Below are 18,563 nucleotides of genomic sequence, written 5' to 3'. Positions count from 1 at the left end.
TGGGGCAACTGTAGCCAGGGCCGGCCCTACCATTTACGAGGCCCGGGAGTTGAACCTGGGTCTGTTAGGACGCAGACCACTACACAGACCAAGCCACTAACTCCCCTTTTGTGATAATTGATGTAAACAAAGAGTAAATAAGCGATAAACATTTATTAAGAGGCCCTTCAGAATTTGAGGCCCAAAGCTACTGTAGCAAAATTTTATAACAAGGAAGTTTTATAGACAATGCCCAAACATGTTAAAGGCAAGCTTGCTAAAGGCAATTCCTAAAATGGTTAAAAGCAATGTATGCAGAGAAGGCAATGCCTCAACTAAAATTTGACCTAACGGCACAATTGACGTCGTTAGGTTGTTGCCAGCCGGCGACCATAAAAAAAAATCTTTCTTCTTCTTTCTCCTTCATTCTTCTTCCATCTCCGCCGAAGGTCAAGCAGTCGCCAGCCGATGATCTCCAGCCGACGACTTTAAAATGTTTTTCTTCCTTTTTATTTATCTTCTCTCTATAACATCTCCGACGAAGGGTTACCCTTCGTCTGGATCCGGCGATCTAGATCCAGACGGAGGTATGGTTCCTCCGCGAAGGGGTAACCCTCCGTCAGAGATGTTATGGAGAGCAGAGAAAGAAGAAAAGGAAAGAAGGAAGTGAAGAAAAAAGTCGTTGGTCGGAGAATGTTTGCCACAAGAAGTTAAAAAAATGTCAATGATAGACACCCTCAAATTAGACATTGCCTCTAACTCTACTTGGTCAACTTCTTTTGACCAAGTCATAGGAAATCACATTGCCCTTAACAAATTTGGCCATTGCCTATATAATTTCCGAATAACAATTATATAAATCATAAATTTATCCACTGAAATCTTTAAATACTAAATCTTGGTTTGAGAACTAATAATCTTTATATCATAAATGTTTAGTATGAGAACTAATAATGTTAATTAAATCTTCTTATTGTGAAAGACACTTTTAGTCATAGTAATGGTGATTTTCTCCTCAAATCTTTGAGATATTGGTTCGAATTTAGGATGTTCTCCAAAATTAACTGGTGGTTGTAATGGAAGATTGGGTTGTCAACATTTGGTTGCTCAAGTGGCAAAGAGGTTAAGAATATTGACATAAACTCCAAAACTTGGTAGTTCAACAAAAAAAAAAAAACTCCAAAACTTGGAAGTCGCTCGATCCCCGCAAAAGTGAAATCCAAAATTTATTGAACTTGGGTTATTAAAAGTATAAATAAAGAAGTTTAGTTGGAGCTTTATCCCTGAAATTTGATGGAATTTGATCTTTAACATTTTTCTTGGTAAACAGATTTGACCTTAATTGAGTTAGATGGACAACATGGGGCTATGAGTTTGGGGTCCTTAATAGAACTCAAAGATGGTTTCAAGCCCTATTTTATTGAAACAGAAAGACCCTCGTTTCCCCCCAAATTATCCTGGCTAAAATCTTCTTTTTTTCACCTTATATATCTAGTCAAATCAGCAAACACTTTCTAGCGGGATTTGCTGGCACACTTGTAGCCTTTAGGTAAGATAAAATACTGCGTGTGCTTGAGGAGCAGTATTTTTTATATCATTGTTTCTAAGATTATTGAGTTACGGTTTGTTTTTACAGGATTTTTGATGTGTGACAGAGCGGTCCTTTTCGTGCCCAACACGCACACAGCACAAACTTCTTCTCGCCTAGACAACTGAAATCACGTTTGCAATAAGCTGGCGAAGTTTTTCTTGATGCCTGATTATCGCTCTAGTTGTTCCGTTGCTAAGCTATCAGGGATTTGTGTGGTCTGGTTATGATCTGACAGTTCCACCGTTGGATTAGCAAGGTGTTTTCGTGACTACCAAAACTAAAAACTCCTTTGTGAAGTTGACATAGTTTTTTCGGTGACACGGTTATGACTTGGCAGTGCCACCTTTAGACTATCGAGATTTTCCCGTGCTTGGGCCAGCTGAAAGCACCTTCATGCTAATCAATTTATAAGTTCGGAGTTGTTGTGTCCCGTTATTAGTAACTATATTGATGAATACATAAGAAGACGAAGTTGGTAAATTTGATTGATGAAGCCTTTTGTTTCTGGTGTATAGTTCGAGTTCAATTTTTTTTTCCAGTGATCTTCTTGTTGTCCGGTTGTTTAATACCAACTTGTATCAAGCTACTTCTAGGCTGTGATTTCTTTTTGAGTTTTGTTATTTATGGCTCTTTTATTGTTGAATTCATTAGCTTAGTTCAAGTTACCACCAGGTTACTTCTTCTTATTCAATATCTAAAATTGTTTTCATTTCTTACAGGGTTAATTCCGTTTCGGCTCCCAATTTGTGACAAACTCACCGTTTTGGTCCCCATAAGTGTCGACAGTTTGATTTGGCCTCCAAACTTCTTATTTGGGCCCCAAACTTCCTATTTGGGTCCCAAACTTTTTCTAATTAACCTCCCAATTCTACCCTTATGACATTTTTGTAAAAAATTCTCTTTGTCCACCTCATCTCAACAATTTCCACATCGTAAACAGTTGGTAGCCCAAGTGGTTCCAAGGTGTTGACATAAACTCCAGAAAGCCCTGGAGGTCCCAGGTTCGAATCCCAGAGAAGGTGGAATCTTTGGTTATTTGAGTTGGGATTATTAGGGTGTAAATAATGTTGTTGGGCTTTAGGCCATGTCTTGTTGGGCTATAGGCCCGGTTCTGTTAGTGTTTGAGTGGGCGATTATCGAGCTTATCACATCTATGATGTATCAAGTGCCAAATGTAACGACATACGCAGATCGTAGTCGACTTCCCAAAAAAAAAAACAATTTCCACATCATCTTCTTCTTCCCCAGTCTTTCATCTCTCTTCTCTTCCCCGTCTCTCTCTCTTTCTTCTCCTTCTTCTTCTTCTTCTATCTCTCCCTCTTCCTCGTATTATCTCTCCCCCTCTTCTCTGTTCCAGCGAAGGGGTTTTCCTTCGTCAGAAATAGTCTGGATCTGGGGAAAATTCATCTTCTTCTGAGATTTTAATCGTCTGGAGAGATCCCCTTGTCGTCTAGGATTTCCCAGATGAAGAGAACCCATCTCCGTCTGGGATTTCTAGAAGAGAGGAGTCTGGATCTGGGGTTCCAGATCTAAACGATTTTCGGGGAAGGAAATCTTCTTCAAGGGAACATAGAAGAGGAGGGATAGAGAGAGAAGAGGAGGGAGAGACGTGAAAGAGAAAAGAGAGAAAAAGAAGATAGAGAAAGTGAGTGAGAGAGAGAGAAAGAGAGAAAGGAGGTGGAGAAGATGAAAGAATGGGGAAGAAGAAACAAAAATGAAGGTCGCCGAAAAAAACTGTCGGTCGGTGACCTTCTTCGACGAACTCTTATGTGGAAGAAGGTGATGGAAATTGTTGAGGTGAGGTGGACAAAGAGCAAAAAGAAATTAAACTACAGAAATGCCATGAGGATAGAATTGAGAAGTTAGAAAAAGTTTGGGAGGTCAAATATGAAGTTCGGGGGCCAGATCGAACCTGCATGACACTTATGGGGGCCAAAACGTCGAGTTGATCACGAATAGGGGGCCAAAACTGAATTAACCTTTTTTTTATATTGTCCTTTGATTTATTCCGCATGATCTACACCGAACACTTTCGTGCTAATCTATATAATAAGGGAGGAGAGTATCTTTCCCCCTCCTCCCAATGGCTAAGATTTGCTTTCCCATGTTTGTCTCTAATGGTTAAGATTTACTCTATCAAAATTTAAGGGTTCAGATTTGATTAAAAAACAACCAAGGATTAAGATTATAAGAAAGATCATCTTTTCAAAGATCCCATTTTTCTTTGGGAAGACTTAAAAGGTACCCACCCATATTATTGTTGTGGGCGCCTCATTTACATATAGATTCCTTAAAACTTTAGCCTTTGAGGGACGCCTATAGCTGCAATTTGTGGCGCGTATAGATCACTTCACGTGACGCATTTGCTAGAACTGTCCGTGCCCGGTTATACCCTCGCTAATTTACAAGTTGGGAGTTGTTACCTCCAGCTATTAGTAACTATTGATGCATATACAAGAAGACGAAGTTGGTGTATTTGATTGATTAAGAGTTTTGTTTTTGGTGGAGTTTGAGTTCAAATTTCTTTTTCCAGTCACATTCTTACAGTCCGGCTGTTTAATACCGAGTTCATTGGCTTGTTTCAAGCTACCTCTGGGTTGTGATTTCTTTTTGGTGGTTTTTGTTAATTGTGGTTCTTTTATTGCCGCATTCATTTGCTTAGTTCAAGTTAACCCTTTGCTTGTTTTTAATTCAATATCAAGAATTGTTTCCATTTTTTATATTGTCCTTTCATTTATCTTACATAATCTACACCGAACAAGCTTGCCAAACGATCAACTCCATGATCGCTTCCATGAAGAATTTTACAAAGAATTGTCTCATTAAGTTGTGATTCAAATTGAACTCATAGTTTAATCATTCGTTTAATGTGCAGGAGGGTCATAAAGAAATAGACCAAGAAAAACAGAAAACCAGGAGAAGAGTCCAAAAAGGAAACGAACATTTCCTAGATTAGGATTTCATGTTTTTCTTTAATGCTCATCTCTTCCATATGTTTGTAAAATTTATAACCTCTTCACTTTTAAGAAGAGTTTTAGAAGTCACTCATTATTCATAATCTATTAGTTGATTAGTAAGTAATGGGTGGATTTTTAGTTACAGAAACATACCCTAACCCACAAGTACACCACTAAAGCGCCTATCGTTCCACACCCCGCACGCAACACCTACCTTATCATTCACTTAGTCACTATATTATCAATAAGTGAATAGTTTAATATAAAGGAAATCGTTTTCTTCTTTTTGGAAGATGTGGTACTAAACTAAAGTTCACTACTTTAATTTGAGCGAGTACTACTTTGTACTACATTTATACCCGATTTGAAATCTCAAGAAATAATTCATTCGGAATTAAAATTGAGCGAACCTTAAGTCTAAATTCAAGAGCTCGACGAGACGAATCCAACATACTGGATATCTTGAGTTCATTAGCTTTAGGTTCCTTAAGACAGATGAAAGTGAACCCAACAAGTGGTCCGATTCCAACAGTTACGGCTAGACGAAATAAATATTTCAATAAAGGAATTTGAAGAAGAGGCAAATAATAGTGGGATTGAGATCTTAGCAGTAGGTGGTGGAAATTCTAGAGTTCATAGGAATTTAGGTCATTTTGCCCAAGAAGGCTCTTTTAATGAGAACTGTAACTAAATATGCTTCTAAATGACCCCATTGAAAGAAGGGCAACCCAATTCAAAAGGGCTTCACTAATTTCTTTTAAGCAAGAGCTTAATTTATCCTTGCATTTTTCTTGTTCATCTCTTTTTCTTTGTTTTAGAATAGGACCAGGTTACTTGTGTGACCCACCCAATCTGAGGTAAGCTTAGAGATAAGGAATGAATTTTCTAAGGCTGATGTTTTACTCTGTGCTGCTAGAATCAGATTAGAAATCCTACTTTTGAACCTATGAAACTCTAGCAAACTTTGTACTTGATTTTTCATAACTTGAAGAAATGGCTATTTCCATGGGAACTAGAGGTCTCCTACCAACATCTTCGTCTTCTCTCAACTCTAACCTCTCTAATAAGAACAAGTATAAGTATCCATCTGCTTTTACTTTCTCCCCGTCCAAACCCAACTTCGCTCGCACCATCGTTCGAGCTCAATCGGCCGAACGACCAACTTGGCTTCCTGGGATCGACCCACCTTCTTATCTAAACGGAACGTAAGTTTCCTTGTTGTTTTAGAATGAATTATTTAGTAGATTGACATAATGTTAGGTAGAGTTTTGAGCTTCTTCAAGTGATTGTGTAATTGATGGTTCTTATGATGGTCTTGGTTCAAATAGTCTAGTAGGAGATTATGGTTTTGATCCACTTGGACTTGGAGAAGATCCCGAAAGCTTGAAGTGGTATGTGCAGGCAGAGCTTGTACATTCTCGTTTCGCAATGGCTGGAGTAGCTGGAATTCTACTAACCGATGTGAGTGTCGATATAAAACACAACTCAACTAGTCTTATTTGATACCATATTTATGTACTTCAATAAAAATTAGCTAGAGAATTAACTTCAAAACACTTTTTAGTGAAGTCTTGTAAGAAGTTCAAACACCAAGATAGTGATAAAACAACGATTAAACCTCGAGTTGCTTCACCGATCTATTGTGTTTTTCAGTTACTTCGTGTCACAGGACTCAGCAACATTCCAGTATGGTATGAAGCTGGAGCTTTGAAATTTGACTTTGCCAGTACAAGAACACTCATAATTGTTCAATTTCTTTTGATGGGGTAAGAACTACTTAACTTCATTTTTACCTCAAGACCCTCTTCGAGACAATACAATTCGACTGTGTTATCATTTAGATACATTTCCATAGGTTCGTTGAAACCAAACGGTACATGGATTTTGTCAAACCTGGATCTCAAGCACAGGATGGAACTTTCTTCGGCATTGAAGGAGCATTGGCAGGATTAGAACCTGGGTAAGTCGTTAAACAAATTTTCGTGAAATTATCGGTTTCAGAGTTGAAGTTTTTTAATTGAATTTTTCATTTTTTCGAAATTGAACAGCTACCCAGGTGGTCCATTGTTTAATCCTCTTGGTCTAGCTAAAGATATACAGAGTGCCAATGAATGGAAGCTCAAAGAGATCAAGAATGGTTAGTAATCTTATCCATTACCCGTACTTCCACTGAATTTAGGTGGTGTGTGTTTTTCTCTTTGTGTGAATCTGAATCGTTTGTTTGTTCCAACTGGACTCAAAATCAACCCAAATAAGTCATTTTAGAGAGTCAGACGTCACGAGTCAGAAAAAATCAAACAGTTTGAAATCTAACTCAACTCAGACCTTGAGTCAGATTTCAGATCTGACTTGAAAATAAAAACCAACACTGACTACCTTTGGTTCTTTTCAATATTGTGTTTCTTAGTTGAAGTGTTTGATACAGGACGTCTGGCTATGGTGGCGATGCTTGGAATATTTGTTCAAGCATCAATTACTCACGCGGGTCCAATTGACAACCTCGTCGAACACCTATCAAATCCTTGGCACAAAACTATTATTCAGATTCTTTCTAGTGGCTCTGGTTCTTCTTGAATCAGCCTACTACTTGGAGTCCCCATGGCCATGGAGACCAAAGAAAAGCCCATGAAGAGGAAGCAAACTTTGTCCAATTCTGACTAACTGTACTTGAACAAGAGACCTGAAGAATGATGGAGTAACAACTCATATTCACCTTTTGTAAATGGAAATTATAAGTGATTGTCTTCAACCAAATATCTGTTATATGAAAATCTCATTTTTGATACATTACCATCATAACCGTTAGAATCGTTACTGCCTATTGCAATTACGCTTAGCTATTGGTAAAAAACACACTGCAAAGACAAAATCAACGGCTTTTTCTTTAACAACTTAGGCATCAATAGTAAATATCTTTGTGCGAGTTTTATCTATTTATCGTTTTTTGACTATTAAATAACTATTTTTTCTACATATAAAAGGACAAAGTGTTGTAATTACTATTATTTATCATTTTTGATAGTTTTCGACATTTGTTCAAGTAAAATGTTACTTATTTTCATTAGTTATACTCATCATGTATTATCACACGAGTGATTTTACTGTTTAATATGATGATACATCAATCATCTATTATAGCATGAACATTGGGCTTTCCGTCTGCACATACCTCTCTTAACAAGAGAAAGTTTGTAGACAGGTAATTGACCTAAGAATAGTTCTATGTGATAACTTGTTACAAAAGATATATCATAGCCCGTTTGTAAGTACAAACCATCCTACTGACGTGAATACGACTGTTAGCAGGCTGGTGCAGAGAGAGAGTTTGTATGTACAGACGGGTTCCAAATAGAAATAGAGTTTTGGTTTTAAAGCATCTAGGCAGGTTCTCAAACTTTACCTATTATCAACAAGAACTGCAGCTCTAGTATCCAAACAACCCCCTAACTGTAACGGCCTATATATATGTACCGATTTAAAACCCCCGTTCGTCAATGAGCAAGAAAGAGTTGTTCATTTTGAACTAAAAACTGGCACGAAATGACCTAATTAATGGCCGCGAACCAATAAAAATGACGAAGAACTCAAGCCACTCGATTCTGCTATTTCGGCAATCTATACTTCTCTGGTATATAAAATTCCTTCTCCCTCTACTTTTGCAATTTCAATCCTTAGTTTGGTTTCTCAATTTTGATGAGTTTAGATTCCTAGGACTCTAAATTTCTAGGGTTATTTAAAAAAAGTTGTAAACCTAATATTTCTAATTGCGACAAAATGGAAACTTGCTTTACAAAATTATGAATGGAATTTAACTTTGTAGAACTTAACCATCTCAAGTGTGAATCAAAATTAACCATTTGACTATAAACCTAGGAATATCATCAAAACATCCAAAAAAGAATCCTTTTCTAGTTAGGTCTTTATTAATTATATGCAGATTCATTTTTGTAATGGGTATGAGGTTTTTTGGTGGGAGCTAATACCACTTGTGACATGAAAGATGAGATCCGACTTGATTTGTTATCCAAAAACGTGTTTTTGTACTATTTTATGCCCGACATAGTCCACGTTTTGTATCGTGTCAAATGCTAGGTATAACCTGTGCCTTCGGCACGTACTCCTTCGTAAGAAATTAAAGTCTAAGCTGATAAAATTAGAAGGGTATTTCAAATTCTTCTTATTATTCATAAATTGAATATGGCGGAGTATCTGGAAAGAGCGCATTTTTATCTTAAACTTATATGTCTACATTATCTATTATATAAAACAACTAGCAATTTATATCAATTACAAAAGTTCAACTGCACACCTAAAATTAGCCCAAATATCAATCAAACGGAAAAAATGTCTCATACCATCGTACAAATTCAGACACGTAAAATAGTTAGAAATACAAATAGAGAGAACCCAACACAAGTCTTAAAGAGACTAAGAGAGAGAGAGAGAGAGAGAGAGAGAGAAAATATTTGAGAATGGGTTGGTTTGTGGATGGCGAAAAGATGATTGGTTAGATTGGTTATATAGGGGAAATGAGAGTTATATAAAAGGAAGTTGGGTAGACACACTTTGTCCCGGTCAACATAAAATCCATCTGTCTTGCGTAATAGATATGATTTTGTTGAAACATCAAAAACAACACTGTTTTGTTTTGCTATATAGTAGAAACTAAAACTCGTTTGGACTTTAAGCAAAATGCACATTAGTTTAAGTGTAAGTAGTCTGTGGAAATATCACAGTTGACAAAATGTGCCACCCTCCAGTTTCATGAACTTTGGGCATCATGTGTTCAAATGTATAAGTGTAATCCCACAATTTGAGTTTTTAGCTAGCTTTTACTAATGGAATTTTCTAGTAGGAAATCTGGTGCTTGATCATATTGATAAGAAGCATGACTTATTTAATCCATCAAAATGAAAGATTTGCTAACTCGAAAAGGAAAAGATCAGATTTGAAAAGCATTGCAAGATTTGGGGGTGGTATCATACTGGCGTGTGTTTGCTATGCTGACTCTAAACATTGTAAGTTCTAATAACCCATAACATAAACTATCTTACTGAAGATTTCCTGTTTTAATCCATAGCGATGAAGTGGAATAATCCATCAGAGCAACAACCAAAATCTTTATTCCTCTTTTTCCCAAATTGGAAAGCACTCTTGTTCAGTAGGAATTTGGGATCACAATTCTCTGCAATGTTTTAAAATACGTTTGTTACGCCTCAAGGCAGTTTGCTCTTACAAGGCGAGGCGGCGGCTCGAGGCGTGCACCTTGTTGCGTAAAAGGCGTAAAATATTTGTTTTTTTGAAGGAAAATGATATCAGTTATGTAAAAGAGTAGCATAGTTGTTATACTTTACTGCCGTCATGTTAAGCCTAAGTGTTTAATAAACAAAATATCAATATTTTTGTTTTGCCAAACAACTCAAAAATAAGCGGTGACTTGAGATGAAAACGTTTTAGTCTTGAGTTCAAATACGTATGCCTTGAGAAATCAGATGACCGCCTCACCTCGATGCGCGCCTTGATGCGTACACCTTGATGTGTACGCCTTGAAATTTTTTTTAAAACATTGATACTCTGCCACCTAATGGGTGTAAAGGTTCAGTATTTTCTGTAAATAATAGGATCCATAAACCACTGAGACTATGTAGACTTCTCCCTCTTCATCACGTTCATAAATCTTCTCATAGAGAAATTCAAACTATAGATTGAATATGCTATCCCACATTCTTAAGTTGCTGCCCAAATGTAAATACTTTTATCACTTGTATAATGCTAATACTATTCCAACTGGTTATGCTTTCTTTTCGTTAAGCCCTAACAGATGCTGTTTTCTGTAAAAAGATATCCCTGCTAAAGTACTTGTTTTACTGCTTTAGAATAACCACATATGGTGCTAAATTGTCATATAAACTTCTGATAATTATGTTGAACTCGAACCTTAAGCATGTGTTATTTGTGCCAAATGCTTCCCAGTTTTTTCTTAACTTTATACTGCTAATTTGGTTTTCTAAAGCATTCTTTTTTTACCAATGCGTTCGAATTTAGTTGATGGGTGGTTGTTGTGAGTTTTGATATGCTTATTCACAATCTATATCGCAGTAGAATGACCAAGCAGAAGCAACATGCAATGGCAGCGAAGAAGTTTCATGAAGCACCATTGTTATTTAAGATCAAGTAAGCAGTTCGAATGGTATGAGAAACATAGTGATGCACTCATACCAGACATGCCTCTAGACGTGAATATGCCATTGCAATGCCTCGAAGATCTGCTCAGATTGGAGCTGTAATGCCAATGCCTCGACAGTGTAATTATGCAATTTCTGGTGTGAAGCAATATATATATGACATTGTATCGAGGACTTAACAAATGGATACTTGTGCTGGACTCAGATGCTCCACCAATGCTGGTGTAAATATTCGAATCCCTCCTCTTACTGGTTTCTTTTCCAAAATGTATCATGTTTAAATGACAGGTTTATATGTGATGAAAACATCTTTATATTTTCTTTTTCAATTTTAAGTGTGAGTCTTTTTGTTGGTACACACATACAGTATATTACATAACTCATCATAATTCTAGTTTTGAGAGGGTAATAGCTATTTGGGATTTAACTTGAAACGTTGCTGATTCTGCAAAAGTTTTATTTGGATTTAGAGGCTCATCTATATTTAAATTTTGTTCTTGGTGCACTATGATCGCTCTGTAGTTATCTCCGTGATCCTTTTTGTTAGGTTGGTCATTCGTAACGTTAGTCTTGTCATAGTTATTAAGGACAACTTGGGCTGTAAAAATGGAAAAGTGGGGTGACATGAGACTGAATTGCAAAAGAAATCTTGCCTTCATAAAAAGAAATGGTTGAATTGCAAGTTCTGACAGGCTCTCTGTAACCACTTACTGATATTTGATTGATCAATTATTGATTTGCAGGGAGAGCCTACCTTATAACTATTGGACCCTGGTGGAAGAAAGAGTGAAGGCACCGACTGTGACAATTCATTTAGAGACTACACTGTATATAACAATGACATTGGTATAATCGGGTTAGTGAAGGGTCATTTGCCAAAATTAGAAACTCTACATCTTGCATCTCAAAACAATGGATAAGGTGAAAACTGTAATCTGATGTTTCTATTTGAATCTGAAATAGAGATTCTCTATCTTTTACAGAGATTAGAATTGATTGAATTGAAATGTTGAAAGCAGTAACTATGTTCAGGCAGGTGTTAAATGACAAGTAAAAAATGTACAGGTCGACTTCATGAAATATTATTAGCCTTACTTGATTAAAGAGGCAATCACCTTTTATAGCAAGTATTCCAGATAAAATTACGGCCCGTAGTCCACTTTTGCTTGATCTCTTATTAGATTCCTTTTGTGATTGACAGGGCTTAGCAGTACGAATTTCCGAATATTAGAAGCATGTTGAGGTATTTCCATCCTTTGCTGGCTCATTACAATGAATTTTGAAACAGGTTAGAGTGTCGCTATCGTCACAAGCATGATTCAAACCCCTCATACAGCTCATAAGTGTATTTATGTTTTTGTAGATGTGAGAATTCACTTTTCGGAATGAATCGAGAATTAATGGAAAGACTTGTATAATTGACTCAATCAGTCACTCGATACTTCAATTTGAAACAAAAATTATTAGTTAGCTTTTACCAATTTAGACCCATGAATCCCACCATACTATTAATATTGAATTAGATAAGATTGGTAATTTCCTATTCAGGAAACCACGGAGAGCGAGTTCTCCGGATATCTTGTACTACACGGCCCGAATTTTTCGCCCGAGATATGGCTCGCGGATGACGTGGCATGCCCTTTTTCTACTCCAGACATGCCACACCATCTTTGGGCCAGATCTCGGGAACAAAAATCAGGCCAAGTAGCATTTTACAGTTCTTTTTTCACTTCATATGATTTTTTCTTAAACTTGGTATTTCTTTGTGATTCTTATTGAATTTGAGTCTGTTTCATGTGAATCTAACTTTGAAACGATTGGCTCTTAAAGCTTGGGTGATTCAAAATAAACCAATCTTGAATGTCATTAAATCACACGCTCCATTTCATACTCAATAAAAATGAGTTATTATCTATAGTGGTCCTAAGCATGACCAAGTTGTTTACTGTTTTATTATCTGTATATGAAAAACCGAGGATACAAACGACGAATTAATTTTGAAGCAATAGAATTAAATGTTGGTCCCCTAAGAGTTTTTGAAGTGTTTCTATGAAAAAGACTGATTGAATAAGAAGTGAATATATTGGTCCCCTGTACGTTGTTCATTTTCTTCTTCTTCTAGTTATGGAATCTTACACCATGTGAAATCTTGTTGCCAATGCTTACCCATTTGCAGCAACTTTTATCTTTCCTAATTTCAGATATAGATATTTGTAATTTAGTATCTCTCTCTCTCTCTCTGTCTTTCTTTAACATCACCTTACAAATTACTCTACAGGATGAAGAGAAAAGGCAAAGAATCCTGCTTGATAGAAGGGAAGAAAGGAGACAGGAACTATTTCTGCAATAATACATTTTACAGATAAGAAAGAAAGAGAGAGAGAGAGAAGGGTCATGTTTGGTCAGTGATGCCAATTGCCATGCGTCGTGGTCCCATGAAACCAACCAACACTCTGTACATACACACAGATAGAGAGGGAATGGAGAAATCCACTGATTTGAGGCGCCCATGAGTATAGATAGGGAGTAATAGTAAATAATAATGATGGAGGTGAAAAGAATCCTTATCTGCATTGGGTTTGTGATTTTGTGGTGACCCTGACTGACGTCTGCCAAAGAAACTAAGAGAGAGGTACAAGAAGATGATAATTAGATTAGTTTTTGTCTCACTCGTACTGTTCATGAATACTGCAAAACAGTAAGTATATCATGCGTCACTTTCTTTTGCCTAACAAATTAGAGAGAGAAAAATCAAGTGGATGGATGGATGGAAAAAGTGGAAGACACTAGTCAAGGGAGTAGAATTTCATTTCATAAACCATTTTTTTTTTTTCAAAGTTGACGGCAGGAATAGCTTTTCTGTTAAGAAATCATTTCTGCATTGCTTTCTGTTCTTGATTAATAATGGAGTTCAGAACTTACATGCATATGAAATGCATGTTGAAGATGAGTTAATCAAGGGTTAGCATGAAAACAGAACCATTTAGAAACTCTGTCTGTCCTATTAGAATCGGAGCGGCCGTGGTGGTGGGTGGTGATGGTAGTTAGTGGTGGTGGTGGTGGTGTTGAATGGTAATTGGGAATTTGAAACAGAGATATATTCTGCAGCATGTTCAAACAAAAAAGAAAGAACAAGTGGCAGTAGGGGTCAGCCACCTTACGATACCGTTTGAGGATACCCCACCCTTATCTGCAGTGAAGTGATAGCCAAACATAGAGCCATCGAGCAACAGAAACTCTGTGGTCTGTGGGTCATCATCATCATCAACTTCCCTACACTCATCTATAAACAACAACAGTAGTTACAGGTAGCCAGCCCACAGAGGAATAAAAGAGATACTGCTCATACTGATTGCTATTGCAGCAGATATACTAGTATTTTAGTGGTACTTGGCCACCCTTCTCTTTGGTATTTCAATATCATCTCTACTCTCTCTCTCTCTCTCTCTACTCTTATTCAGATTTGTGTGACTTCTGGTTTCAAATATCTTACAGAATAATTTGAAAGATGAGAGCAGAAATGAAAGGATAGTTTTGTGTGGGGTTCTCTTTGGTATTATCAACCTTGTGGGGACAAGTTGATCTTAGCCGATTAATATACTAATATATAAAGTTTAGTACAATTTCTCTCTCTCTATATTGTTATAACTATTGCATTAAAGAATTATTTTGCTAGAGAGATAAACCTTTTAGTTAGTTCATGAAGATGATGAAAGAGGTTTCTGCAACCTCATCCCCTTTACTGAACTATGATGTCTTAACCAAATCTGCAAATGGTAGAACAGATTACTCAGATAAAGATGAAGATCCTCGACAGCACTACACTCTGACTTGGCAGCCATTAGAGGTCAGTCATTCTTACATTGCTTTCTTATATTCCTAACATATCATATCTCTCTCTCTCTCTCTCTCTCTCTGTCTGTCTCATTTAATCTCATTTACTTTAATAGGTACTGGAAGAGATCAAACAGCTATACACTATTGCCTTACCAATGATAATAACAGGTCTACTCTTCTATGGTAAAGCTGTTATATCTATGCTCTTCATGGGGAGATTAGGGAAGGAAGTATTAGCAGGTGGGTCTCTCTCTATTGGCTTTGCTAACATCACCGGTTACTCGATCCTCACAGGTCTAGCAATGGGCATGGAAGCTATCTCTTCTCAAGCTTATGGTGCCAAACAATGGCTTCTCATGGGTCATGCTCTTCAATGCACCATTGTCGTCCTTATCGTTACCTCTCTACCCATCTCCTTCCTTTGGCTAAACATCGAACCCATCCTCATTTTCTGTGGCCAAAACCCATCTATTGCTTCTATAGCTTCAACTTACCTCACTTTTTCGATCCCTGATCTTCTCTTTCAATCCTTTATAAACCCTCTCAAGATTTACTTACGATCTCAAAATAAAACACAACCTCTCATGCGAAGTGCTGCCTTGGCTCTCGCTCTTCATGCACCAATCAACTACTTCCTTGTCTACCATTTTGATCTTGGTCTTCGAGGTATCTCCATTTCAGCTTGGATAACAGACCTCAATCTTTTAACCTCATTGTTGTTCTATCTTTACTTCTCAGGCATTCATAAAAAGTCATGGCAAGGTTGGTCATTCGAATGCTTTCGTGAATGGAAACAGATTATGAGTTTAGCAATTCCAAGTTGCATTTCTGTTTGCTTAGAGTGGTGGTGGTACGAATTCATGATAGTTTTCGCAGGGCTCTTGGTTAATGCAGCCGAAGCAGTTGCCTCTATGGGTATTCTCATACAAACTACCTCCCTTGTTTATATATTTCCATCGGCACTCAGTTTAGCTGTATCAACTCGGGTTGGAAACGAGTTGGGCGCGAACCGACCTAATCGAGCTAGAACATCTACTCAAGTTGCATTAGTTTGTTCGGTAGCCACGGGGTTGGTAGCAATGTTATTCACGACAACATTACGTAATGCTTGGGGGCGGGCTTTTACTGCCGATGAAACAGTGTTATCGTTGACGGCAATGGCCATGCCAGTAGTGGGCTTGTGTGAACTTGGTAATTGCCCACAAACAACTGGTTGTGGAGTGTTAAGAGGAAGTGCTAGGCCTTCTTTAGGAGCCAACATAAACTTGGGGTCCTTTTATGGTGTTGGGTTGCCTATAGCAGTGATAATGGGCTTTCTTTTCAATATGGGCCTAATGGGTTTTTGGTTGGGCTTACTTGCAGCCCAGGCAACTTGTGCCCTAGTAATGGGGTTTATGTTGTTGGGAACAGATTGGGTATTAGAGGCAAAAAGAGCTAGAGAACTTACAGGTACTGCAAATAATGCAGTAGAAAGAGAAGAAGAGGAACCCTAGATTTACTTCTTGTGAATCCCACTACATCTCAAAGAATTGAAAAAAGCAGGTGTTCTCTTACTTGTGTGTATACAGAAAAATAAGACCAACATAGTGAAGTTCTTCCATTTTGAAATAGTTTGAAAGGTATAGAGATGGTTTTTCTTTATTTTTGTTCTTCTGGTTTGGGTTTTTTTTGCTGAACTTGAATATTTGTCAGGATTCAAAATATGTAAATTTATTAGAAAATGACTTTCGGGGTAATTATATTATTAAGGTGGTCAATATAAGGACAATCCTCAATTATCTTATGTGGACAACTACTTTTGGGCATACGCAAGTCAACTACGTTTGACTTAATCGACTTTGATTTAACAAGGGGACAATTCTATAAGACCTTAATATTAAAACAGTAAGTAATCTAAGGATCATTAACTAAAACAATAATTAAAAATAGAAAACTGACGGCCATTCATCTTCTTCTTTTTCTTCTTCTTATTCTTATTTTTTTATGGTTACTAAAAGTAAACTACAATTTCTACCAGTTCGCTATCGGATTTATCAAACCCTATATGGATGAGGAAGATAAAACTCCTTAATCTCCACTCAAAGAAGTTTTTCAGTCGTTTCTATAGTAGGAATTAGTGATATTGATGATTGATGAGTTCGTTGGAACTCAATTATTTGTCTTCAAATTTCGTGTGTTAGTCGCTAAGTTTGGAGAAATTAGTTGTGTTAAATAGTTTTTTGCAGGATACTCTCAAAAATACAAAGAAGTTACTAATTACAAGAAGATGATGGAGATATCTATTAAGATATGTGTCCTGGTACTTATAAAAGATGATGCTGGTGAAAAGAATGGTTTGTTTAGGGTTCGTTTTTGCAGTCAGGCAATTTATTAGAGGCATGAAGAAGATAACCAAATTCACATGGACCTGATGCGTAAATAGCTTACCCATGTGGTGGCTACTGTTAATGAGTTTGAGCTGGTAAAAAAACAAAGAAAGAAAAGAAAGTGGGACCGCCACTTTTAATAGATTAAATGGGTATCCAACTTGAGTTTTCAAGTTTGGTTGTTTGGGATGTGGGTCCCATGAGATACTTAATAGTTTGATCAACTGATTTGATAACTACACAAGGATTTTTTTTGGATTCATTAGAATCTAGAAATCCATGAGGAGTTGGATTACGATGAAATATCTTGCCGTAAAAGAAACTGGTTTGAAACCCTAATGCCCTATCTATATATAACAGTAGCCATATTGAACCGGGGGAGCAGAGAGAGGCAACTAAGAAAACAGAGAAGAAAATAATTTTTACTTTCTCAGAGATAAAGTGAAGAGGACAGCAAGTACAACTTTGGAAGTGGACGGAGATCAACACCGAAACGTCATATGGGTGAAATCTTATTCTTTTTCTTTAATTTAACAACTTTCATCGTTGTAATGGAGTGCTAAACTCTTCACCTAGAGTGAAAGATGAAGCCACAAATATGAATAAAATTGTGTTTAGTCTCAATGATTCTCTTGATTGTGTTTTGCTATAAGAAAATATTAAACTCTTTTTAGTTTTTCTTTTGATGTATTTTTCATTATCTATTCTTCCGATTTGATATATCATATTTAGGTTTGAATCTTTAATGATTTATGCTTATTAGTTGATAGATAATAGTTAAGTCATCATTGTTTCGCTAAATTGAGTTTAAACTTTTATATGATTATGTGCTTTTGAAACTACATATTATCCGATATTTGAATGCAAGTGGTATATAAAATAGAGCCCCGATTCAATGAGCTCAAGCTCATAAGGTGAACTATGAGCTTGAGCTCATGACCGTTAGATCATCGGAGATTATACCATAAATCAATTTATAATTAGATATTCCTTGATTTCATCCTTAATTTAAGGATTAAGATAAAAAAAGAAATATTTTCGTTAGATCACTGGAGATTATGTCATAAATATTTTTGTAATTACTATATTACCATCCCTTCCATCTTTCTCCATCGTTTCTCTTTCTGTTTTCTTTCTCTTGTTTTGAGCTTGATTCAACGAGCTTAAGCTCATGACCATCAGAAATTTTGAACTTGATTCAATGTGAGTTTTTCATTAACGCTATCATCTTTTTCAATCTCTTCATCATCCTCCTCTAAACTTTCATCCTCCTCTAGAGTCTCATCCCCATATTATAAACCAATAGAAATCACGTCATTTTTAATCTCTTCACAGTAGCGTGGATATAATGAATTCTATTACTGGATATGTTTAGTAGTAACCAATGAATCTAATAAAACCATTACAAAAAAAATTTTGATTATTTAAAAAAAAAACTGAGAAAACAGTAAGGTTAAACTGAAGTAATCATAACTAATTAATCACTTTCAAATTTATCTTTTTGATCATTGAATAAGCAATGGCCTGATTACCTATTCTTCTCAACTTACGACCCACTGGTTCTTTGATTATGAGCTTTGAGAGGAATTTTACAATTGTGAAGAGCATTGGTGTTCTTTATAATACTTGGAACAGAAATTCATGGTTA

The 18,563-nt window shown here is 36.5% G+C and overlaps 2 protein-coding genes across 28 annotated transcripts; both read left to right on the top strand.

Annotated features, from left to right (window-relative positions):
• Positions 1-5,286: 5,286 nt before the first annotated feature.
• On the top strand, positions 5,287-7,312 carry LHCA5 (photosystem I light harvesting complex protein 5). The gene is made up of 6 exons (XM_086645382.1): positions 5,287-5,732; positions 5,856-5,988; positions 6,181-6,293; positions 6,383-6,487; positions 6,576-6,664; positions 6,953-7,312. Exons 1-6 carry the CDS (start codon positions 5,521-5,523, stop codon positions 7,099-7,101), a joined length of 801 nt encoding a protein of 266 aa, XP_086501508.1. The 5' UTR covers positions 5,287-5,520; the 3' UTR covers positions 7,102-7,312.
• A 571-nt stretch (positions 7,313-7,883) lies between these two features.
• LOC147533195 (protein DETOXIFICATION 48-like) lies at positions 7,884-16,293 on the top strand. 27 transcript variants are annotated; one of them, XM_086648785.1, is made up of 9 exons: positions 8,011-8,155; positions 9,383-9,545; positions 10,630-10,936; positions 11,456-11,633; positions 11,745-11,819; positions 11,914-11,955; positions 12,991-14,559; positions 14,663-15,215; positions 15,288-16,293. In XM_086648785.1, the coding sequence occupies exons 7-9, from the start codon at positions 14,413-14,415 to the stop codon at positions 16,040-16,042; spliced, it is 1,455 nt and encodes a 484-aa protein (XP_086504911.1). In that variant the 5' UTR covers positions 8,011-8,155; positions 9,383-9,545; positions 10,630-10,936; positions 11,456-11,633; positions 11,745-11,819; positions 11,914-11,955; positions 12,991-14,412; the 3' UTR covers positions 16,043-16,293. The 27 variants fall into 27 exon arrangements, with proteins under 27 accessions (XP_086504918.1, XP_086504916.1, XP_086504912.1 ...); XM_086648788.1 differs by lacking the exon at positions 11,745-11,819 and having other exon boundaries at positions 9,474-9,545; positions 10,627-10,936; positions 14,663-14,717; positions 14,844-16,293; XM_086648776.1 differs by having other exon boundaries at positions 9,474-9,545; positions 10,627-10,936; positions 14,663-16,293.
• Positions 16,294-18,563: the final 2,270 nt, after the last annotated feature.

The sequence above is a fragment of the Eschscholzia californica genome, unplaced genomic scaffold, assembly GCF_041429995.1.
Source record: "Eschscholzia californica isolate CP2 unplaced genomic scaffold, dmEscCali1.0.p SCAF_6, whole genome shotgun sequence".
In the NCBI taxonomy this organism is placed as follows: Eukaryota; Viridiplantae; Streptophyta; class Magnoliopsida; order Ranunculales; family Papaveraceae; genus Eschscholzia; species Eschscholzia californica.
Note: the sequence above shows the minus strand (reverse complement) of the source record. Positions and strands in the feature narration are given on the sequence as shown.

Coding starts and splice junctions, on each gene's coding strand:
- LHCA5 (XM_086645382.1), top strand. CDS start 5,521: ATGGCTATTTCCATGGGAACTAGAGGTCTCCTACCAACATCTTCGTCT. Junction 5,989..6,180: donor CTGGAATTCTACTAACCGAT/GTGAGTGTCGAT, acceptor TGTGTTTTTCAG/TTACTTCGTGTCACAGGACT. Junction 6,294..6,382: donor GTTCAATTTCTTTTGATGGG/GTAAGAACTACT, acceptor ACATTTCCATAG/GTTCGTTGAAACCAAACGGT.
- LOC147533195 (XM_086648777.1), top strand. CDS start 14,413: ATGAAGATGATGAAAGAGGTTTCTGCAACCTCATCCCCTTTACTGAAC. Junction 14,560..14,662: donor TGACTTGGCAGCCATTAGAG/GTCAGTCATTCT, acceptor TTACTTTAATAG/GTACTGGAAGAGATCAAACA.